This window comes from Mesocricetus auratus, unplaced genomic scaffold, assembly GCF_017639785.1.
Source record: "Mesocricetus auratus isolate SY011 unplaced genomic scaffold, BCM_Maur_2.0 Super-Scaffold_100009, whole genome shotgun sequence".
NCBI lineage: Eukaryota > Metazoa > Chordata > Mammalia > Rodentia > Cricetidae > Mesocricetus > Mesocricetus auratus.
Window position 1 is genome coordinate 55,956,640 of NW_024429193.1, and position 16,719 is coordinate 55,973,358.

At 39.1% G+C, this 16,719-nt stretch overlaps 1 protein-coding gene across 1 annotated transcript in view; it reads left to right on the forward strand.

The window, feature by feature from the left end:
• The window catches only part of Man1a2 (mannosidase alpha class 1A member 2), a 110,956-nt gene extending 94,530 nt beyond the window's left edge, over positions 1-16,426 (forward strand). The window contains exons 12-13 of the mRNA XM_040752147.1: positions 865-980; positions 14,162-16,426. Coding sequence (XP_040608081.1) covers positions 865-980; positions 14,162-14,294 — 249 coding nt within the window. The 3' untranslated portion in view covers positions 14,295-16,426. The remainder of the gene's footprint in view (positions 1-864; positions 981-14,161) is intronic.
• The last annotated feature ends 293 nt before the right edge of the window (positions 16,427-16,719 follow it).

The following is a 16,719-nucleotide window of genomic DNA, read 5'->3' on the forward strand; positions in this document are numbered from 1 at the left end:
CATATAACGTTCCTAAATAATACAGTTTTAGGATTTTGTGAATTAGTATTTGTTGTTGAAAATGATCACATTGAAATTCAGTGTGTGTGTGTGTGTGTATGTACGTACATACTCATAGATGTGTATGTGGAGTTCAGAATACAATCTCATGTTCCTCTTGTGCCTTTCACATTAAATAGGGTCTCTCATTGGCCTAAGACTTCATCCATTAGGTTAGTCTGGCTAGCCAGGCTAGCAAGCTCTAGAGATCCATCTTCATGTGCCTATGGCTTTAACCATTGCGGGAATTACAGAGTATACCATTGCACTCTGCTTTTTACATGGACCCTAGGGAGCTGAACTCAGGTCCTCACTTTTTAAGACAAGTACTTTATGATCCATTTCCTCTATCCCTAATTGCAAGCTTACTTCTGTCTTGATTTGTGCAAGACAGCTCCCTAATTCAGAAAGAATAGGTCAAATTTGACAGTTAAGTCAAGAAAATACAAGCTTATTGTAAGAGATTATAGTGTTAGAGAGGTAAAGACATCCCAATACAAGTTTTTTTCCCCCAGTATGAGGATATTTCTATTTGATAACACTATGCTTAGGCTTAATATATTATCAGTTACAAAAGTACCCAATTGTCCTACAGAAAATAAGTGTTTGTTTTTCTTTTTGGTGGAGACAGGGACTCACTATGTAGCCCTGGCTGTCCTAGAACTCACTTTGTAGACCAGGCTGGCTTTGAACTCACAGAGATTCATCTGTCTGCTTCCCAAATGCTGGGATTAAAGGCCGTTACGTCCATCTTTTCTGTGAACTTTTGAATGCAGTCTTTTAACAACTTCGCAATTGAAATGTCTTCTCTGCTTTCCTTCACAGGCTATTGAAAAGTATTGCCGAGTCAGTGGTGGGTTTTCTGGAGTCAAGGACGTGTACTCTAGCACGCCTACGCATGACGATGTGCAGCAGAGCTTCTTTCTTGCTGAAACATTAAAGTAAGCATGTACTCAAAAGTGTTTTAAGTAAGCTTATTTTAAGTAGGATATGGAAAAAAAGAAGCTGTTCCTATTACTGAGGCAATATACAATGTTGCCATACAGGTATATATGCAATCAAATTAATTGCATCTTTCAACTCAAATAATTAGTTTTTTATGATGACAACTTTTGAAATCCTGTCTTTCTGAAATGTAATGTTATCTGCAATCACCCTTTCTGCAGTAGCACACCAGAGCTACTTTCTTCCCATATGACTGTAACATAGTACGCATTGGTCCTCTGGCCCTTTTTCCTTCTCTCCAGGCTCTGGTTGCTGCTCCTATGCAGTCACTCTTTTTACATTCCACATGTGAACAAGATCATACAGTTCATCGATTTTTCTATCTGGCATCTTTCCCTGAACATAATTATTTTTAGATCACCCAGGCTGATAGACATGACAAATTTAATATTCCATTGTAGATATGGGCCACATTTCTTTATTTATTAACATTTTTGTAGAGTAGTGTTGCTGTATGATTGCTAAATAATTAAATTGTGACTATATGTTACATGTACTATACTTATTACAAGAGTTTTATGTAGTTTGGTTGGTAAATAGTAAGCTATATTCTGAAGAATGACTGTAAGTATAAGGTAGCTATTTTATCAATTAAATATTCTGTTGTGATGGTGCAGATCTCTAATCCTGAAACTCCGGAAACAAGATGTAACAGGCTTTTTCTTTTAGGCCACCAATCAGCTCCTAAATCATGACATGGAGACTTCTTTCTAGTTATGAATGCTTGACCTAGTTTAGGTTCATTCCTGGCTAGCTCTCTTTAACTTAAACTAACCTGTTTTCTCTTCATCTATCTTTTGCCTTGGGGATCTTTACCTTTCCTTCTCTGTCTGGCTGGCGGTGCCTGAATTCTGCCACCGGGTATGTCCCTTTCTCCCTTGTTCTGTCCTCCTCTCTTTTCTCCTCTCTTCTATTTATTCTCTCTGCCCACCAGCCCTGCCTGTTCTTCCTCTCTGCCTAGCTATTGGCCATTCAGCTTTTTATTAGACCAATCAGATGCCGTAGGCAGGCAAGGTGAAGCAAATGTAACACATCTTTACATAATGAAACAAATGCAGTACAAACAAATGAAACACATCTTTACATTTTAACAAAGGCAGCAAAAACAAATGTAACACATCTTTACTTAGTTAAAATATTTCACAAGAACAAGACCCAAGCATTGCCAACCCTGGACCATCCTGAGCTATGTATATATGTACATATATAGCAGGACTTTGTCTCAAAAAATAATAAGTCAGGGGAAGAGGTGGTCTGTACCTTCAAATAAGTTATTTTGTTTCTTTGATGTATTTTATGATCGCCTAGAAAACTTCTTAAAGCATAAATACTGTGACCCATAACTACAAAGTTTTAGTAGGCTAAGGTAGAGCCAGGCAGTATGGTGGTCATTTTTGGACCCAGCTGAGTTCAGATTATATCTCTTAGGAATGATTATACATGCTTCTATGATATTAAATTATAATCTAGCCATTATCAACCATTTTCCCCATAAGGTTTTGTACAGATATATGTAAAGGAAAAATGGGAAAGGAAAGAAAGACAATTTGGAGCTTATACTCAAAGCCCAGGTAGAGCTCTGTAAATAGGCTTAGGGGGTGGAGAAATTAATTACATATGTATGCTTTCTTAAAGACATGCAAAGCAAGTATCTCTTTGTATCATCAGTAACTGAATTTCATGTTTATGTTTCCTGTATCTTACACATGGGTGACTTATAAGGACATCATTTGCTCAGCAAATGTTTACTACCCAGTACCACTCAATCACTTGGGAATGTGTCAGCAACACAAAGGACAAGTATCCTGCTGCACTCTGATATAAATATAGTTCATTATTTATGTCTGTCTGCCCAGCTGGATATTACACTGATATAAATATAGTTCATTTATGTGTGGTACATTACAACTACACAGTACACACATCTCAAAGTGAATAATCCTATGGATCTATATTTTGTCTTTTATGAATACTCTTAATGGCTTTCAATGTCTTTTAGCTTCTAAATTAGTGCTATTCCTGCTTTTCCTTTTAACATATCAGTATGCTGTATGCATCTATTTTCTTACTGTTTCATTTTACTCCTTTCCACATCTACAACTGACATTATTCCAGATAATTTAGAACATCTGCCCTGGTTCTGAGTTTCCTACCTCTGGGTCTTCCTTGTTTTTGTGTATCCTGTGTGGTTAGGCTTGCATCTGTATCAAGTAGTTGTAAGAGCACTGGACCATAAGACAGAGTGACAGCTTGAGTTACTCAGCGCTACATCCGAGCTAAATAAACATGTCACAGTACATTTCTGTGCTTTGCATGTAAAGCTGTGCAATTTGACACAGTTACGGTAGAGCTTCCCTTTCTCTTCCTCGCTAGCTCACACACACACACACACACAGAGTACTGGGGATGAAGCCCAGGGCCTTGTTAGCACAGGCTTGGCAAGCTTTCTACCACTGATCTATATCTTCAGCCTTTTGCTATTTGTTTCTCTTGCTACCTCTCACCTCTCATCAAAGCTGTCTAGCTTTGCCTTTCCATATACACATACATACAAGTAGTTTTCCTCATTTAAAAGCAACAGTTTTCTGAATAATTTGAGTGTTAACCAGCATTTGGTATTTCACCATGGCTTTCAAGATGGGGTGGATCTCGATGGGAGGGAAGTGGGGAGGAACTGGGAGGAATGGAAGGAGGGGTAACTAATTAAAGTATATTATGTGACGGGATTTTTTTTCAATAAAAGTGAAGAATATTTAAATAAAAGGGTAGCATTCTACCTCTTCCCCTCCAGTATCTATATGGACAATCACCAGTATATCAGCAATAGTCTAGGTAACTAGCCATTTTTATTCATTTTTCAGAAAGTCATACTTGTGGATCAATAAAATTAAAACAGATCAAGCAGGGCGTTGGTGGCGCACGCCTTTAATCCCAGCACTCAGGAGGCAGAGGCAGGCGGATCTCTGTGAGTTTGAGGCCAGCCTGGTCTACAAAAGCTAGTTCCAGGACAGCCTCCAAAGCCACAGAGAAACCCTGTCTCGAAAAAAACCAAAAAAAAAAAAAAAATTAAAACAGATCAAACAAGAGTAAACATAGAAATAACGATATGAAAATAGTGGCTGAGAGAATTATCCACACTAAACTACTGAATTCATCACTGAGCTTCCTGGAAGCTGAAGCAAGTAGTAGGCATCCTACAAAAGGCTGTCCTGGGAGTTGGGAGAGCACATTACTTTGACAAGTGAAATGAATGTGTGTGCTGCTAGGATGACTTGAATGGCATCACTCATTACCATATGTTCAGCCAGTGAATAAATTGTATAAAGCTGCTCTTTTCAAAAGCTAAAGACATTGAACGTTGTCAGTGGCATGTGGTTCAGCTGTGTCTGTATAATGTGAAGGATCCCCAGGTAGTGATGCTAGATGCTAGAATCTACTATGGTTCTTTCATCTCTTCTAGCTTCATCTCTTATCCATTTACCCATTTTGCCCTTAGACCAATCTAATCTATACTCAGACACTTTCTTTCTTTTGGTTTTCCAAGACAGAGTTTCTCTGTGTAGCCTTGACTGTCTTGGAATTCATTCCAGGCTGGCCTCAAACTCAAGAGATCCATCTGTCTCTGCCTCTGAGTGCTAGGATTATATTTCATGAAGTGTATAGTTGACACACATAAAAGGCACAAAGGTCAATGATACAGCCTTTATAAAAACTGATTGCATAATGTTAAGATAGGATAAAATAAAGTTCTATGAAGATCAGAATTAACAGTCTTGATACTTTACAGAGACTTGCACGTTAGTATGGCCCCTTAACTTCTCCAAATGTCAGTTAATTCCAACAGGCTTTGGTCAGAAACAGGCTAAGAAGATTGTTCTATCAGATGTATGTTTGGTGTGAATTCACTAAAGGCTAGCAGTGTGTTTTAACTACTACAAGTGGCAACTGATTGATATGGCAGTGGCATAGTGAAGTCAAAGTAGTGTCCTTGACCTGAATTAAGGGCCATTTTACCTTTTATATTTGACCATGGACGTTATCCTGTGAATTAGTTGTTGTGATGACTTCACCCCGAAAATTCAAAGGGCTCTATGCTATTTCTTTTGTTTTCTTCAGCAGTTCCTGCATTATTGTGTGTGTTGATGGTTTAACAAAATACTGTATAATGAGGAAAGTCAGTAGATCCTTTACCAGTTCTTTTCTTAAAAGTCTTAAACTCTACAAAATGAATACATTTGATATATCAATAAACCACAAATATATTAAGTTCGTAAGAGAGCCATTGACAAAATAGTCTTTTGGAGGAACAATAGTTATTTAACTTGGAAAACCTGAAGGAGATGTAATGAAAGTGGGCCTATTTTAACCAGAGTTGATGCTAAAATCAGATGACCAACTGTTTTAAATAAATTCACCAGAGTAAGTCATTTAACTTTTTCCTGTAGGTTAAGTGTACAGGTTACCGGCTGTAGGAGTTACCTGGTAGTAACCTGTACACTTAAAAGTGGCAGGATACAAGATCAACTCAAGAAAATCAGTAGCCCTACTATATACAGACGATAAAAAGGCTGAAAAAGAAATCAGGGAAATATCGCCCTTTACAATAGCCACAAACAACATAAAATACCTTGGGGTAACACTAACCAAACAAGTGAAAAACCTGTATCACAATAACTTTGAGTCTTTAATGAAAGAAATTAAAGACGACACCAGAAAATGGAAAGATTGCCCATGGTCTTGGATAGGTAGGATCAGCATAGTAAAAATGGCAATCTTACCGAAAGCAATATACGGATTTAACCCAATCCCATTAAAATCCCAGCACAGTTCTTCACAGACCTTGAAAGAACAATAATCAACTTTATATGGAATAACAAAAGACCCAGGATAGCTAAAACAGCCTTATCCAACAAAGCAACATCTGGAGGCATCACCATCCCTGACTTCAAGCTCTATTATAGAGCTGTAGTCCTGAAAACAGTTTGGTATTGGCACAAAATAGACAGATAGACCAATGGAATTGAATTGAACACCCTGACATTAACCCATACACGTATGAACACCTGATCTTTAACAAAGAAGCTAAAATTATACAATGGAAAAAAGAAAGCATCTTCAACAAATGGTGCTGGGATAACTGGAGGCTGGCATGTAGAAGAATGCAGATAGATCCATATCTATCGCCATGCACAAAACTTAAATCCAATGGATCAAAGACCTCAATATAAATCCAGCCACACTGAACCTGTTAGAAGAGAAAGTGGAAGGTACCTTTGAACGAATTTGTACAGGAGACAGCTTTCTCAACATAACTCCAGTAGCATAGACACTAAGATTGACAGTTAATAAATGGGCCTCCTGAAACTGAGAAGCTTCTGTAAGTCAAAGGACTCAGTCAACACGCCAAAAAGGCAACCCACAGATTGGGAAAAGATATTCACTAACCCCACATCTGACAAAGGGCTGATCTCCAAAATTTACAAAGATCTCAAGAAGCAAGTCTCCAAAACACCAAAGGATTCAATCAAAAAGTGGGGTATAGAACTAAATATAGAATTCTCAGTAGAGGAATCTCAGATGGCTGAGAGACACTTAAAGTGCTCAGCATCCCTAGCCATTAGGGAAATGCAAATCAAAACAACTCTGAGATACCATCTTAATCCTGTCAGAATGGCTAAAATAAAAAACTCCAATGACATTTTATGCTGGAGAGGATGTGGAGAAAGGGGAACACTCCTCCACTGCTGGTGGGAATGCCAACTCGTACAGCCACTTTGGAAATCAGTATGGAGATTCCTCAGGAAAATGGGAATCAGTCTACCACAAAACCCAGCAATTCTACTCATAGGCATATACCCAAAATATGCACATTCATACAACAAAGACATCTGTTCCACTATGTTCTTAACAGCATTATTTGCAATAGCCAGAACTTGGAAGCAACCTAGATGCCCCTCAACTGAAGAGAGGATAGAGAAAATATGGTACATATACACAATGGAATACAATTCAGCGGGGGGGGGGGGGTGGACGACGACAATAGGATCTTGAAATTTGCAAAAAAATGAATGGCACTAGAAGAAACCATCCTGAGTGAGGTAACCCAGTCACAAAAAGACAAACATGGCATGTACTCAATCATATATGGATTTAGACATGAATCAGGGGAGTGCCAGCCTCCAATCCCACTGCCAGAGTGTCTGGGAAACAGAACCTTCACTTCATCCAGCGACTGATGGAAGCAGAGGCAGACACCTACAGCTAAACACTGAAATGAAATGGAATCCAGTGACAGAAAGAGAGAACTGATGAGCAAAGAAGTTAAGACTGGACTGGTTTGACACACAGATATAGTTGACCTGCACAAGGGGGAGCTCTTGGACCCCAGATTGATGGCTGGGAGGACAGCATGGTACTGACCCAGATCCCCTGAATGTGGGTGTCAGTGAGGAGGCCTAGGTAATCTATGGAGCCTTGGGTAGTATTTATTCCTGGTATACAAATAGACTTCGAGTGCCCATCCCATAATGAGGGATGGTCTCTCAGCCTGGACTCTTCTGGGAAGGCCTAGGCCCTACCCTGGATGAAATGATAGGCTCTGGAGATCCAGCATGAAGGGCCTCACTTTCCCTGGGGATCGGAGTGGAGATTGGGTGCGGGACTGGGGGGGCCTGGTGGGGAGAGCGGGGGAGGAGGGGAGGGAGAGGGAGCTGGGATTGACATGTGAAACAAGCTTGTTTCTAACTTAAATTAAAAAAAAAAAGGAAGAGAAAAAAAAAAAGAGTACAGGTTACAAAGCTAAATGGAAGTTATTGGGAAATACTGGGGATGGAAATTTCAGCGTTTCCCTCCCTTTAAATTGTTACTTCTTGCTTCCACTTCTTTGCTCTTGAGTTAATTTTTCACTACAGGTTTGTTTTTCAGTCTAAATAATCAAGGTATAGAAAAGAAACAAAATATGAACCATGTTGTCCCACAGGTGCTTGTTGTTAAGTGCCTGATCTGTGTTGGTTGTTGTTTCCTTATATTGATGTGTATAAGTAAGTGTCATGGAGAGTAATCCTGTAGTAATTTACATCCTAAAAACTCTTCCACTCTTCTCTAACTTAGAGTTGCTCTTTTGATAGCCTGCTTGTGAAGATATGCCATGTGTGTTATCTCCTCATCATTTGCTCCTCCACCTCTGCTTTGTCTTCCTTGCAGTTTTACTCCATAATACAGATGTGTGCATTTTATCTGCCTATACCAGCAGAATTAAGTTTTACAACCATCCTTAATTCCCCTGTTCTAACATCTACCACATGGTACTCAGTAAATGAGTGTTGAGTCTGTTCAGTAATTCCTTGCCCTGTTATGTGAGGTAGGAGTTGAAAGTTTGTATCTCTGATCACTTACATAAATTTCAAAAAAGATTTATTAGTTAGTTATTTAGATATGTGCATTGGTGTTTTGCCTGCATGTATGTCTGTGTGAAAGTCAGTTGTGAGTTGCCACCTGGGTGCTGAGAATTAAACCTGGGTCCTCTTAATCACTGAGCCATCTCTCTATCCCCCACTTACATAATTTTTGATTGTGTGATTTTGTCGCTTCCAATTATACTTTTAAGACATTATCTGATTGTTCCATGTTCAATTTTAAGTCGTTTTATACACCATCCATTTACTCTACTTTTCTCTATAGTACCTGTCTTATAATTTTATTCGTTGTTTTAGTTTTTGTTTGTTACTTTGTTTTTCAAGCATAGTTCTTTGTATACCCTTGGTTGTCCTAGAACTTGCTCTATAGACCAAGCTGGCCTTGAACTCAAAAAGGTTCTCCTGTCTCTGCCTCCTGAGTATTGTGATTTAAGGCATGCATATGCTACCACACCCAGCTTATAACGTAATTTGCTAAGCATTCTCAAAATAGAATATAAATTTCCTGGAATAGATAAGATTTTTTATCTTCATACACTGAGGCTTGCACATACAAGTTTTAATATTTAATGTATTCCAGATGAAGACTTGAGTCACTTGACTCCAAAGGAGACAGCTGAAAACAACAGCAATTATTTTTATACGGTCTTATAAAAATAGGAGTGGCATTAAGAAGACAATAGCTATGTCCTTTCCTGACTGTGGTGTAGGGCTGGATTCAGTGCTAGCAGTGACTAATAATTGATAGAAGAATTAATAAACCTGGAGCCCAGGGTTGGCTGTGAAAACCAGAGGAATCAGAGCTGTGGGGCTATTTTCAGTAGAGTAGAAGGTTCAGATGAGCTAAAGAAGGAACCTTGAAATAATATACCTTGTCAGAAGTTACACATTTAGGAGACCAACAGAGAAGTGACTCTTCAAGCTGGAGCATGAACTGAAGTTGTCTCAAAGGATTCCTCACCAGGGCTTCATACTAATAGGTCTAGAGTGGAGCGTAAGAGTATGCACTGCTAGCAAGTTCACAGGAGGTTCTCATAGCTGCTGGTCTGTAGGGATCTCTTTGAGAACCACTGACAGTGCTCTGTAAAACATTGGTGGAAGCAATTAAGAATCAAGAAACTAACTTCTGGCAGAGCAGCTGCCACACCGTTGCCTAATTGCTGTGTCCACATAGGTTAGTCTCTTCGAGTCTCTGGAGTACTGGAACCATGGTTTTCCGTCATTAATTCTTCTAATGCATGTCACAGTGCAGTCCATGTACTAGATACTTTCACTTTCAAAAGTGAAAAGCCCAGTCTCTTTTGTTACAGTAGAGGGAGCTATAACACAAATTGTACTAAATGGCAACAACAAAATTTTTGCCCTTACATTTTTGTCAGTCTTTATTGAAATAGTTTAAGTGAAGTGGGTGGTTCATTGGTGTTTTATCAGATTCATTAGCCTGGAAAACTACTACCCCATTTAATGTAGTCATTTTCTGTGTAATGATGTTTTGGTCACACTGATAGACCATATATTCTACAGTGGTGCCATGAAATCCTATGGCCCGCTGACCATCTTAGTTTCTATGCATCCTCTGTAGTGTTCACACACCGAGGGGAGCACCTGGCTGCATTTCTCCAAAGCTAGCCCCATGGGTACATGACACCTGACTGCAGAGAATACACCTCCACCTTTGTTTTGTAGTCACTTCAGTCCACGCCCAAACTGCTCTTCTCTCTCACTGTACATCGCTTGTTTTAGAAACTGATTCGTTTGAATTACATTGTTTGGGGGTATTTTTATTGGCATTTTATTAGAGTGGTTCATGTTATCAGCAATTATTCCTTCCCAGTGGTATGCTACTTAGTATTCTGTCGGGGTAAGCACATTTTGTTTATCCCTTTACTTCTGATGATCTATTAGTTAATTTTAAAATGAGTAGGAGAAAAATGATTGTTCACCATTTGATTATAGTAATGTATTTGCACTTAACTTTTTTAATTTAAATTTTTTCCATAAACTAATTTTATGTAATATGCTCTTATCAATCAGTTATAATTGTTTACTACTATTAAATAAATTTTGAAGTGATTTTAAGTATTAAGTATAAGTACTAGGGTAGTGAAGGAAAGAAACTGAAATAATGCTGATATGTAAGATGTTCACAGGTTACATAAAATAGAAATCAGTTGTGTAAAATGAGGGCCAACTTGCCACATGGTGGTGGTGGCGGTGCATGCCTTTAATCCCAACACTTCGGAGGCAGAGAGTTCAAGACCAGCCTGGTCTACAAGAGCTAGTTGCAGGACAGCCTCCAAAGCCACAGAGAAACCCTGTCTCGAAAAAAAAAAAACAAAAACAAAAACAAAAAAAATTTGAGGGACAGCTTAAGAAGTACCTGGAATAGAAAAAAACTTCCTCAGCTTGATAAATAGCACATGTGAAAAAACAATTAACAGCATGCTGAAAAAAGTATTTGGTTCCCCTCTAAGATCAGTAACAAGACAAAAACATCTTCTCTCTTCATTTTTGTTTAACATTATATTGGAGATTATAGCCAGTGCTGCCAAGCAAGAAAAAGAAACAAAAAGGCATCATCCAGACTAGAAAGGAAAAAGTTAAGACTGTTTTAAAGAATGTGATGATCCATGTAAACAGTCCTATAACTCTTACCAAGTAACAAAAGTAGTGAATGACTTTAGCAAGGCTGCAGATACAGGCTCGATATGCTCTAATTAGTTGTGTATATTAGCAGTGAGCCATAAGAAGTTAAAATGTAAGAACACCACATATAAATAGCATAAAGATAAGAATATTAATGGGCAAATCTTGGTAGAATATTAAAGAACTGCACACTAAAAATTAAAATCATTGCTGAAGGAAGACCTAAATAAATGTTCAAGGTTCTGGAAACTTGATATTAATTCTCCCCAAATTTAATGTGTTAATTATATGAAACTCTACTCACAATTTTAGTAATTTTTTTTCGTAGAAATTGACAGGCTGTTTCTGATTACAAAGGATCTAGAATAACCAAAACAAATTTGTAAAACAATGAAGTTAGAAGTGTAACAGTTTTGTCCGGACTGCTAGCATGCAAATAATGACTCAGAGACTTATTAAACAAATGTGTTCCAAAGCATAAACAAATGTAACACACCTTAAAATAATCTACAGCAAATCCCGCCTATTCACTCCTGCCGAGCTATTGGCCATTTAGCTCTTTATTAAGCCAACCAGAAAGGTGTCTTACACAGAGACACATCTTTACAGGGTAACAAATATTCTGCAGTATAGAAGCATACCATAGCTTACTTGAGAACATCAAAGCTGCACTGCTCAAAGTGGTGGGCACCAGGGTATTCTATAGATTCATTGCTGTACAGAATAGAGAGCTCAAGGAGGGCACTGTGCATAAATGGAGACTGATTTTCACAAAGAATCATGAAAAGAGGTGGTATTGACTATAGATTGCACTGAAATTTGAATATCTTAATTTATATGCATAAATGAATTTATAACGGGTCATAACCTGAATGTAAAACCTAAACACTTTAAACAGAAAAAAGTCTTTGTAACCTGAAGTTAGGCAAAGATTCCTATATATGACAGCAGAAGGAAAATCATTAAAATAGTCTCAAACTTGAAAGCAATTATTCTTGGAAAGATACTGTTAAGAGGGTAAAGGAAAAGTGTATAGTGGTGCACACCTTTAATCCCAGAACTTGGGAGGCAGAGGCAGGCAGATCTCTGTGAATTTGAGGCCAGCCAGAGATATTAGAGAGATCCTGTCTCAGAAGTAGGGGAGGGGGCAGGGGATGAAGAAAAGGCACATACTAGGATAATAATCTTTATAAAACAGATGATTGATGTGGACTGCTGTCTGCAGTGTGTGAGAGATTCTAGGAACTTAGTAAGAGGAGGCATTCCAGTTAAAAAGGAGGTGGTTTTTAAGATAGGTACTGCACCAAAGCTGTCAAGATGACAACAAGCACATGAACCGGTCGGTGCTCTGCCTTTGCCCCATCTTCAGGAGTCCTTCTTCCTTGCACGTCAAGTCCAACTCTCCCTTTCCTTTCACTTGTAATGCTGCACCGGGAGCACAGGAGCCACACATTGGGACTGGACAGTCTGCATGTGGAAAGCAGACTGTACAGAATCTCCTGCTGTGTGCAACCAGATATGTTGCAGCTTCTCTGTTGGCAGCCTGGTGAGTAAATCAGTCAAGCGGGTCTGGAAATGTAGGATCAAGAGTGAGAAAGTCCTGTTACTTACGTTCGGCAATATGTCTTGTCCTTTTACCTGCACTATGGTTTTGCTCTCATCCGGAACTGTAACAGTAACCAAAAGAGATAGTGATGTACCTTTTAAAAAATTCTTCACTGGGGCTCTGTAAAGTGGTGCTAGTTACTAACATCATGGGGTTTTCTTTCTTTCTTTCTTTCTTTCTTTCTTTCTTTCTTTCTTTCTTTCTTTCTTTCTTTCTTTCTTTCTTTTCTTGGTTTTACGAGACAGGGTTTCTCTGTATTGTTTTGGAGGCTGTCGGTCCAGCCCGGCCTCGAACTCACAGAGATCCGCCTGCCTCTGCCTCCCGAGTGCTGGGATTAAAGGTGTGCGCCACCACCGCCCAGCTTATCCCAGGTTTTCTGTGTGTGTGTGTGTGTGTGTGTGTGTGTGTGTGTGTGTGGTCTGTCTGTCTGTGGCACTAGAAATGGAACCCAAGGCATTGCTTATGCTAGGCAGGTGCTATATAACTGAGATATATGCCCCCAACCCCTGACCTTGTAGATTTTTTTTTTTTTTTTTTGGTTTTACGAGTCGGGGTTTCTCTGTATTGTTTTGGAGGCTGTCAGTCCAGCCCGGCCTCAAACTCACAGAGATCCGCCTGCCTCTGCCTCCGGAGTGCTGGGATTAAAGGCATGTGCCACCACCGCCCGGCAACCTTGTAGATTTTTATGTATACTTTGATGACCTTAAATAGGATTCAGATTGGAATTTTCCTGACCATATTAAAAGAATCATCATGGTACTCCAGGTGGTGGTGGCACTTGCTTTTAATCCTAGCACTTGGGAGGCAGTCGCAGGTGGATCTCTGTGAGTTCCAGGCCAGTCTGTTCTACAGAGCGAGTTCCAGGACAGCCAAGGAGACCAGTTAGTTTACAGAGATAGTTCCAGGGCAGCAAGGGCTATGCAGAGAAACCCTGTCTCGAAAACAAAGAGTGATTGTGGTTATCGATTCCTGTTTGGTATCCTAGTGACTCCAGTGGTGTGGAGCTCACAGAGAGACCTTTGGCTGCTGTTCACCTTCAAACTCCTTATAAATACACAGTGTTTCTGAGACTTAGTTAATAGTTTCCCAGACTGAGAGCTGTAAAGTTACAACTACTAATTTTCCTCAGTATGTGCTAATAAATGTGAATCTTTAAGTCTCTTAATGATTCTCTGAGTCGTTAAAACTTACAATTGATATTATGTGCTTTTTGAAAAAATGTCTGGAAACTATGAAGTGGTTTGTCTTATACTGTTCTCATAGCTTTGTTGTTTCGTAGGCTTTGGACAGGTGTGTGAAAATTTTTTAGAAACCTTGATTTCAGTAGCCTAATTGTGTATCTTTAAAACTGCTCAGAATCAGTCGCTGGCTTTCTCTGCAGTCACCAGTGAGCCCACTTGACTTCTGGCTGGGTTCTGACTGACTCTGGCTTCTCTCCCTTTTGTTTTAGGTACTTGTACCTGCTGTTCTCTGGTGATGACCTTCTACCTTTAGATCACTGGGTGTTTAACACAGAGGCTCACCCTCTGCCAGTGTTGCGTTTAGCCAACACTACCCTTTCAGGTAATCCTGCTGTTCGATGAACACAGCCCCAGAAGGACCATTCTTACCTGTGTTTTGTTTACATGGACCACTACAGAAAGTGTCTGGAGAGGCGGCTTTGAAACCCTGGACCTCTGCATCACCATGCCGGATGAAACTCTCCCCTGCAAGACTTTTCACTTGTAGATACATCAACTTTGAAATTATTCCATTTTATACCTGACCAAAACATGTTCTGGTACATGTAGGACGGAGGCCTGATGTGCTTTGACTCTTAATGAGATGGCCTACATGAGAAATAATGTCTTATTCTGTATTGTTAGTGCAAGCCAAGAACACAGAACACTTTCCAGGAGTTAGAGATGGCTTTTGGAACCAATTATACATTTCCTCCCACAGTGGAGCAGCTTTCAAATCAAATATTACACATTGCTTAATCCCTTTCCTCCATTTTAATAATAATGGGATAAACCGAAGTGAACAAGAACAAAGGAACGGTGTAACTGCATTGGTAGCAGGAATACTTGGAAAAGAAACAGATACCTGTCCCTGTCTGAATATTCAAGCTCCCCATTGGATTTTTATCCGACTGGTAACCATTTCGTTCCCAACCTAGTTCATTGAAATCTGTTTAGATTTAGTTTTTCTCTGGGGGCCATGATCTCATGAAGAATACTTTTCAAGTCTCTTGTCTCCATATGGTATGCTGAAACTGGTATTTATCATAACTGCGCTTATGAGCCCAAGTGTGGGAGTGTGCATGCAAGCTCACGCTAGTGTTGGTAGCATGCAGAAAGTGGGGAAAGTGCCAGCTTGTTGCCTTGAAACCTGGTCTAAAGAAATCCTTGATTTTGTTGGTAGGAAATTATTCTTCTGAACCAGCAAGTCCATCAAGCAAAGAAACCTGCTTTAATCACTAATGCAGTTAATAGAGTTGTTCACCTTACAACTTCATGTGGCTTGGCAAAATTCACTACACTGTTGGGCAACTCTTCATTTGCTAGAATAAGCTGAATAGCTTTCACAATTTACTAAAGCAAAAGCAAAACATCTCAACATCCCTTGAACAAAGGTTGGGTCCCTTACTTAATTACCTCACATATGTGAGCTATTCACAAAGATTTTATGTTTTTAAGTTTCTCCAAGAATATTATATATCCAAAGAATTAATAGGATAGCTTCAAAATAATTTCCAGTGGCAAATGTATGATATAATTAATCATATTCACTAAAACTGGCATAAACCTAAGGGACTTACAGATATTGTAGGGTTTTTTGTTGTTGTTGTTACTGCTCTATATTTTGGCAAAAGAAAAGTAAAATTTTATCAAGAACTATAAGATAAACTTTTGTCCCTTGGATCCCTATGACAATACAAGTAATTTCCCCCTCTTCATTTAGTACAGGCATTATTTACTGATGATAATAAAACTTGAGAACACTATAATCTAATATTTACTTTGAATTTGAATATTTGATGAAACAGTTTATTCATGAGCTCTGCTTTGGAATTTTGAAAGCTTATTTCCTTGGTTGGTAGCTTTTCTTTTTGTGCCTCTACTAGTATATAGCAGATTTCAGTCGTGGAAACAGTGCAATCCTTCTACTGTAAATCATCTGATCCTCAGAGTTCAGCCAGTGCTCCATAAGCTTGCCACCCCACACTGTTCAGTATTCATAGAAGACAACATGGAGAGAGCGAGTTCTGTCACATTTCAAAATTAGAATATCTTTTACTGCTTGAAATTTTTAAAATGTAAATGAGAAAGGCTATTACTTTAGAAGAGAAAGAGAAGGTTTTGGTTCTCAGAGGAAAAAACAAAGTGAGCCTTCCAAAACCAACACTCACAAGATAAAGTGAGAGACCAGAGCAGCAAGCAGGGAACCTACCATCTTTCACTTTGTTCACACTAGTGCAGCGAAGGTGCCATCTTGGTTCCCCGGGGATTCTTACAGGAGACAAAAAACAGCACCTCCCAGCCCCACCCTGTGCTCTTGTTGTCCGCATGATTCTAGAACGTAAGAGAGAAGGCATGGGTGTGAGCAGGGCATGGTTCACACGAAGATCTTAAGACTGTCATTTTAACACCCTAACATTGTGATGAGAACTCGAGCTTACAACGATGCTTTTTCTTCTCTGAATACCAAAGGCATTAAAGTCAGGTGTAAATGACTTGCCAGTGTCATGTTGTATTTTGTTAATAGATTTTTTTAAAGATAATTTTCCAGAATCTACCATTGTCCCTTATTTTGCTTACTTTCTTGCTTTTTAAGCACGTGTCTTCTTCTGTCCTTTGTCTCCTTGGCATTTATTTCATAGACCTCAGTACTCAGGTTCCGTACTCATTGCATTTATAAGACTGGAAAAGAACCCAGCCACACTTACTGACTGATGCCTCTAGAAAGAGCTGATGCCTCATCTTCTGCTTTGGGCACTTGTGCAGAACAGATAATACATAAACGTAG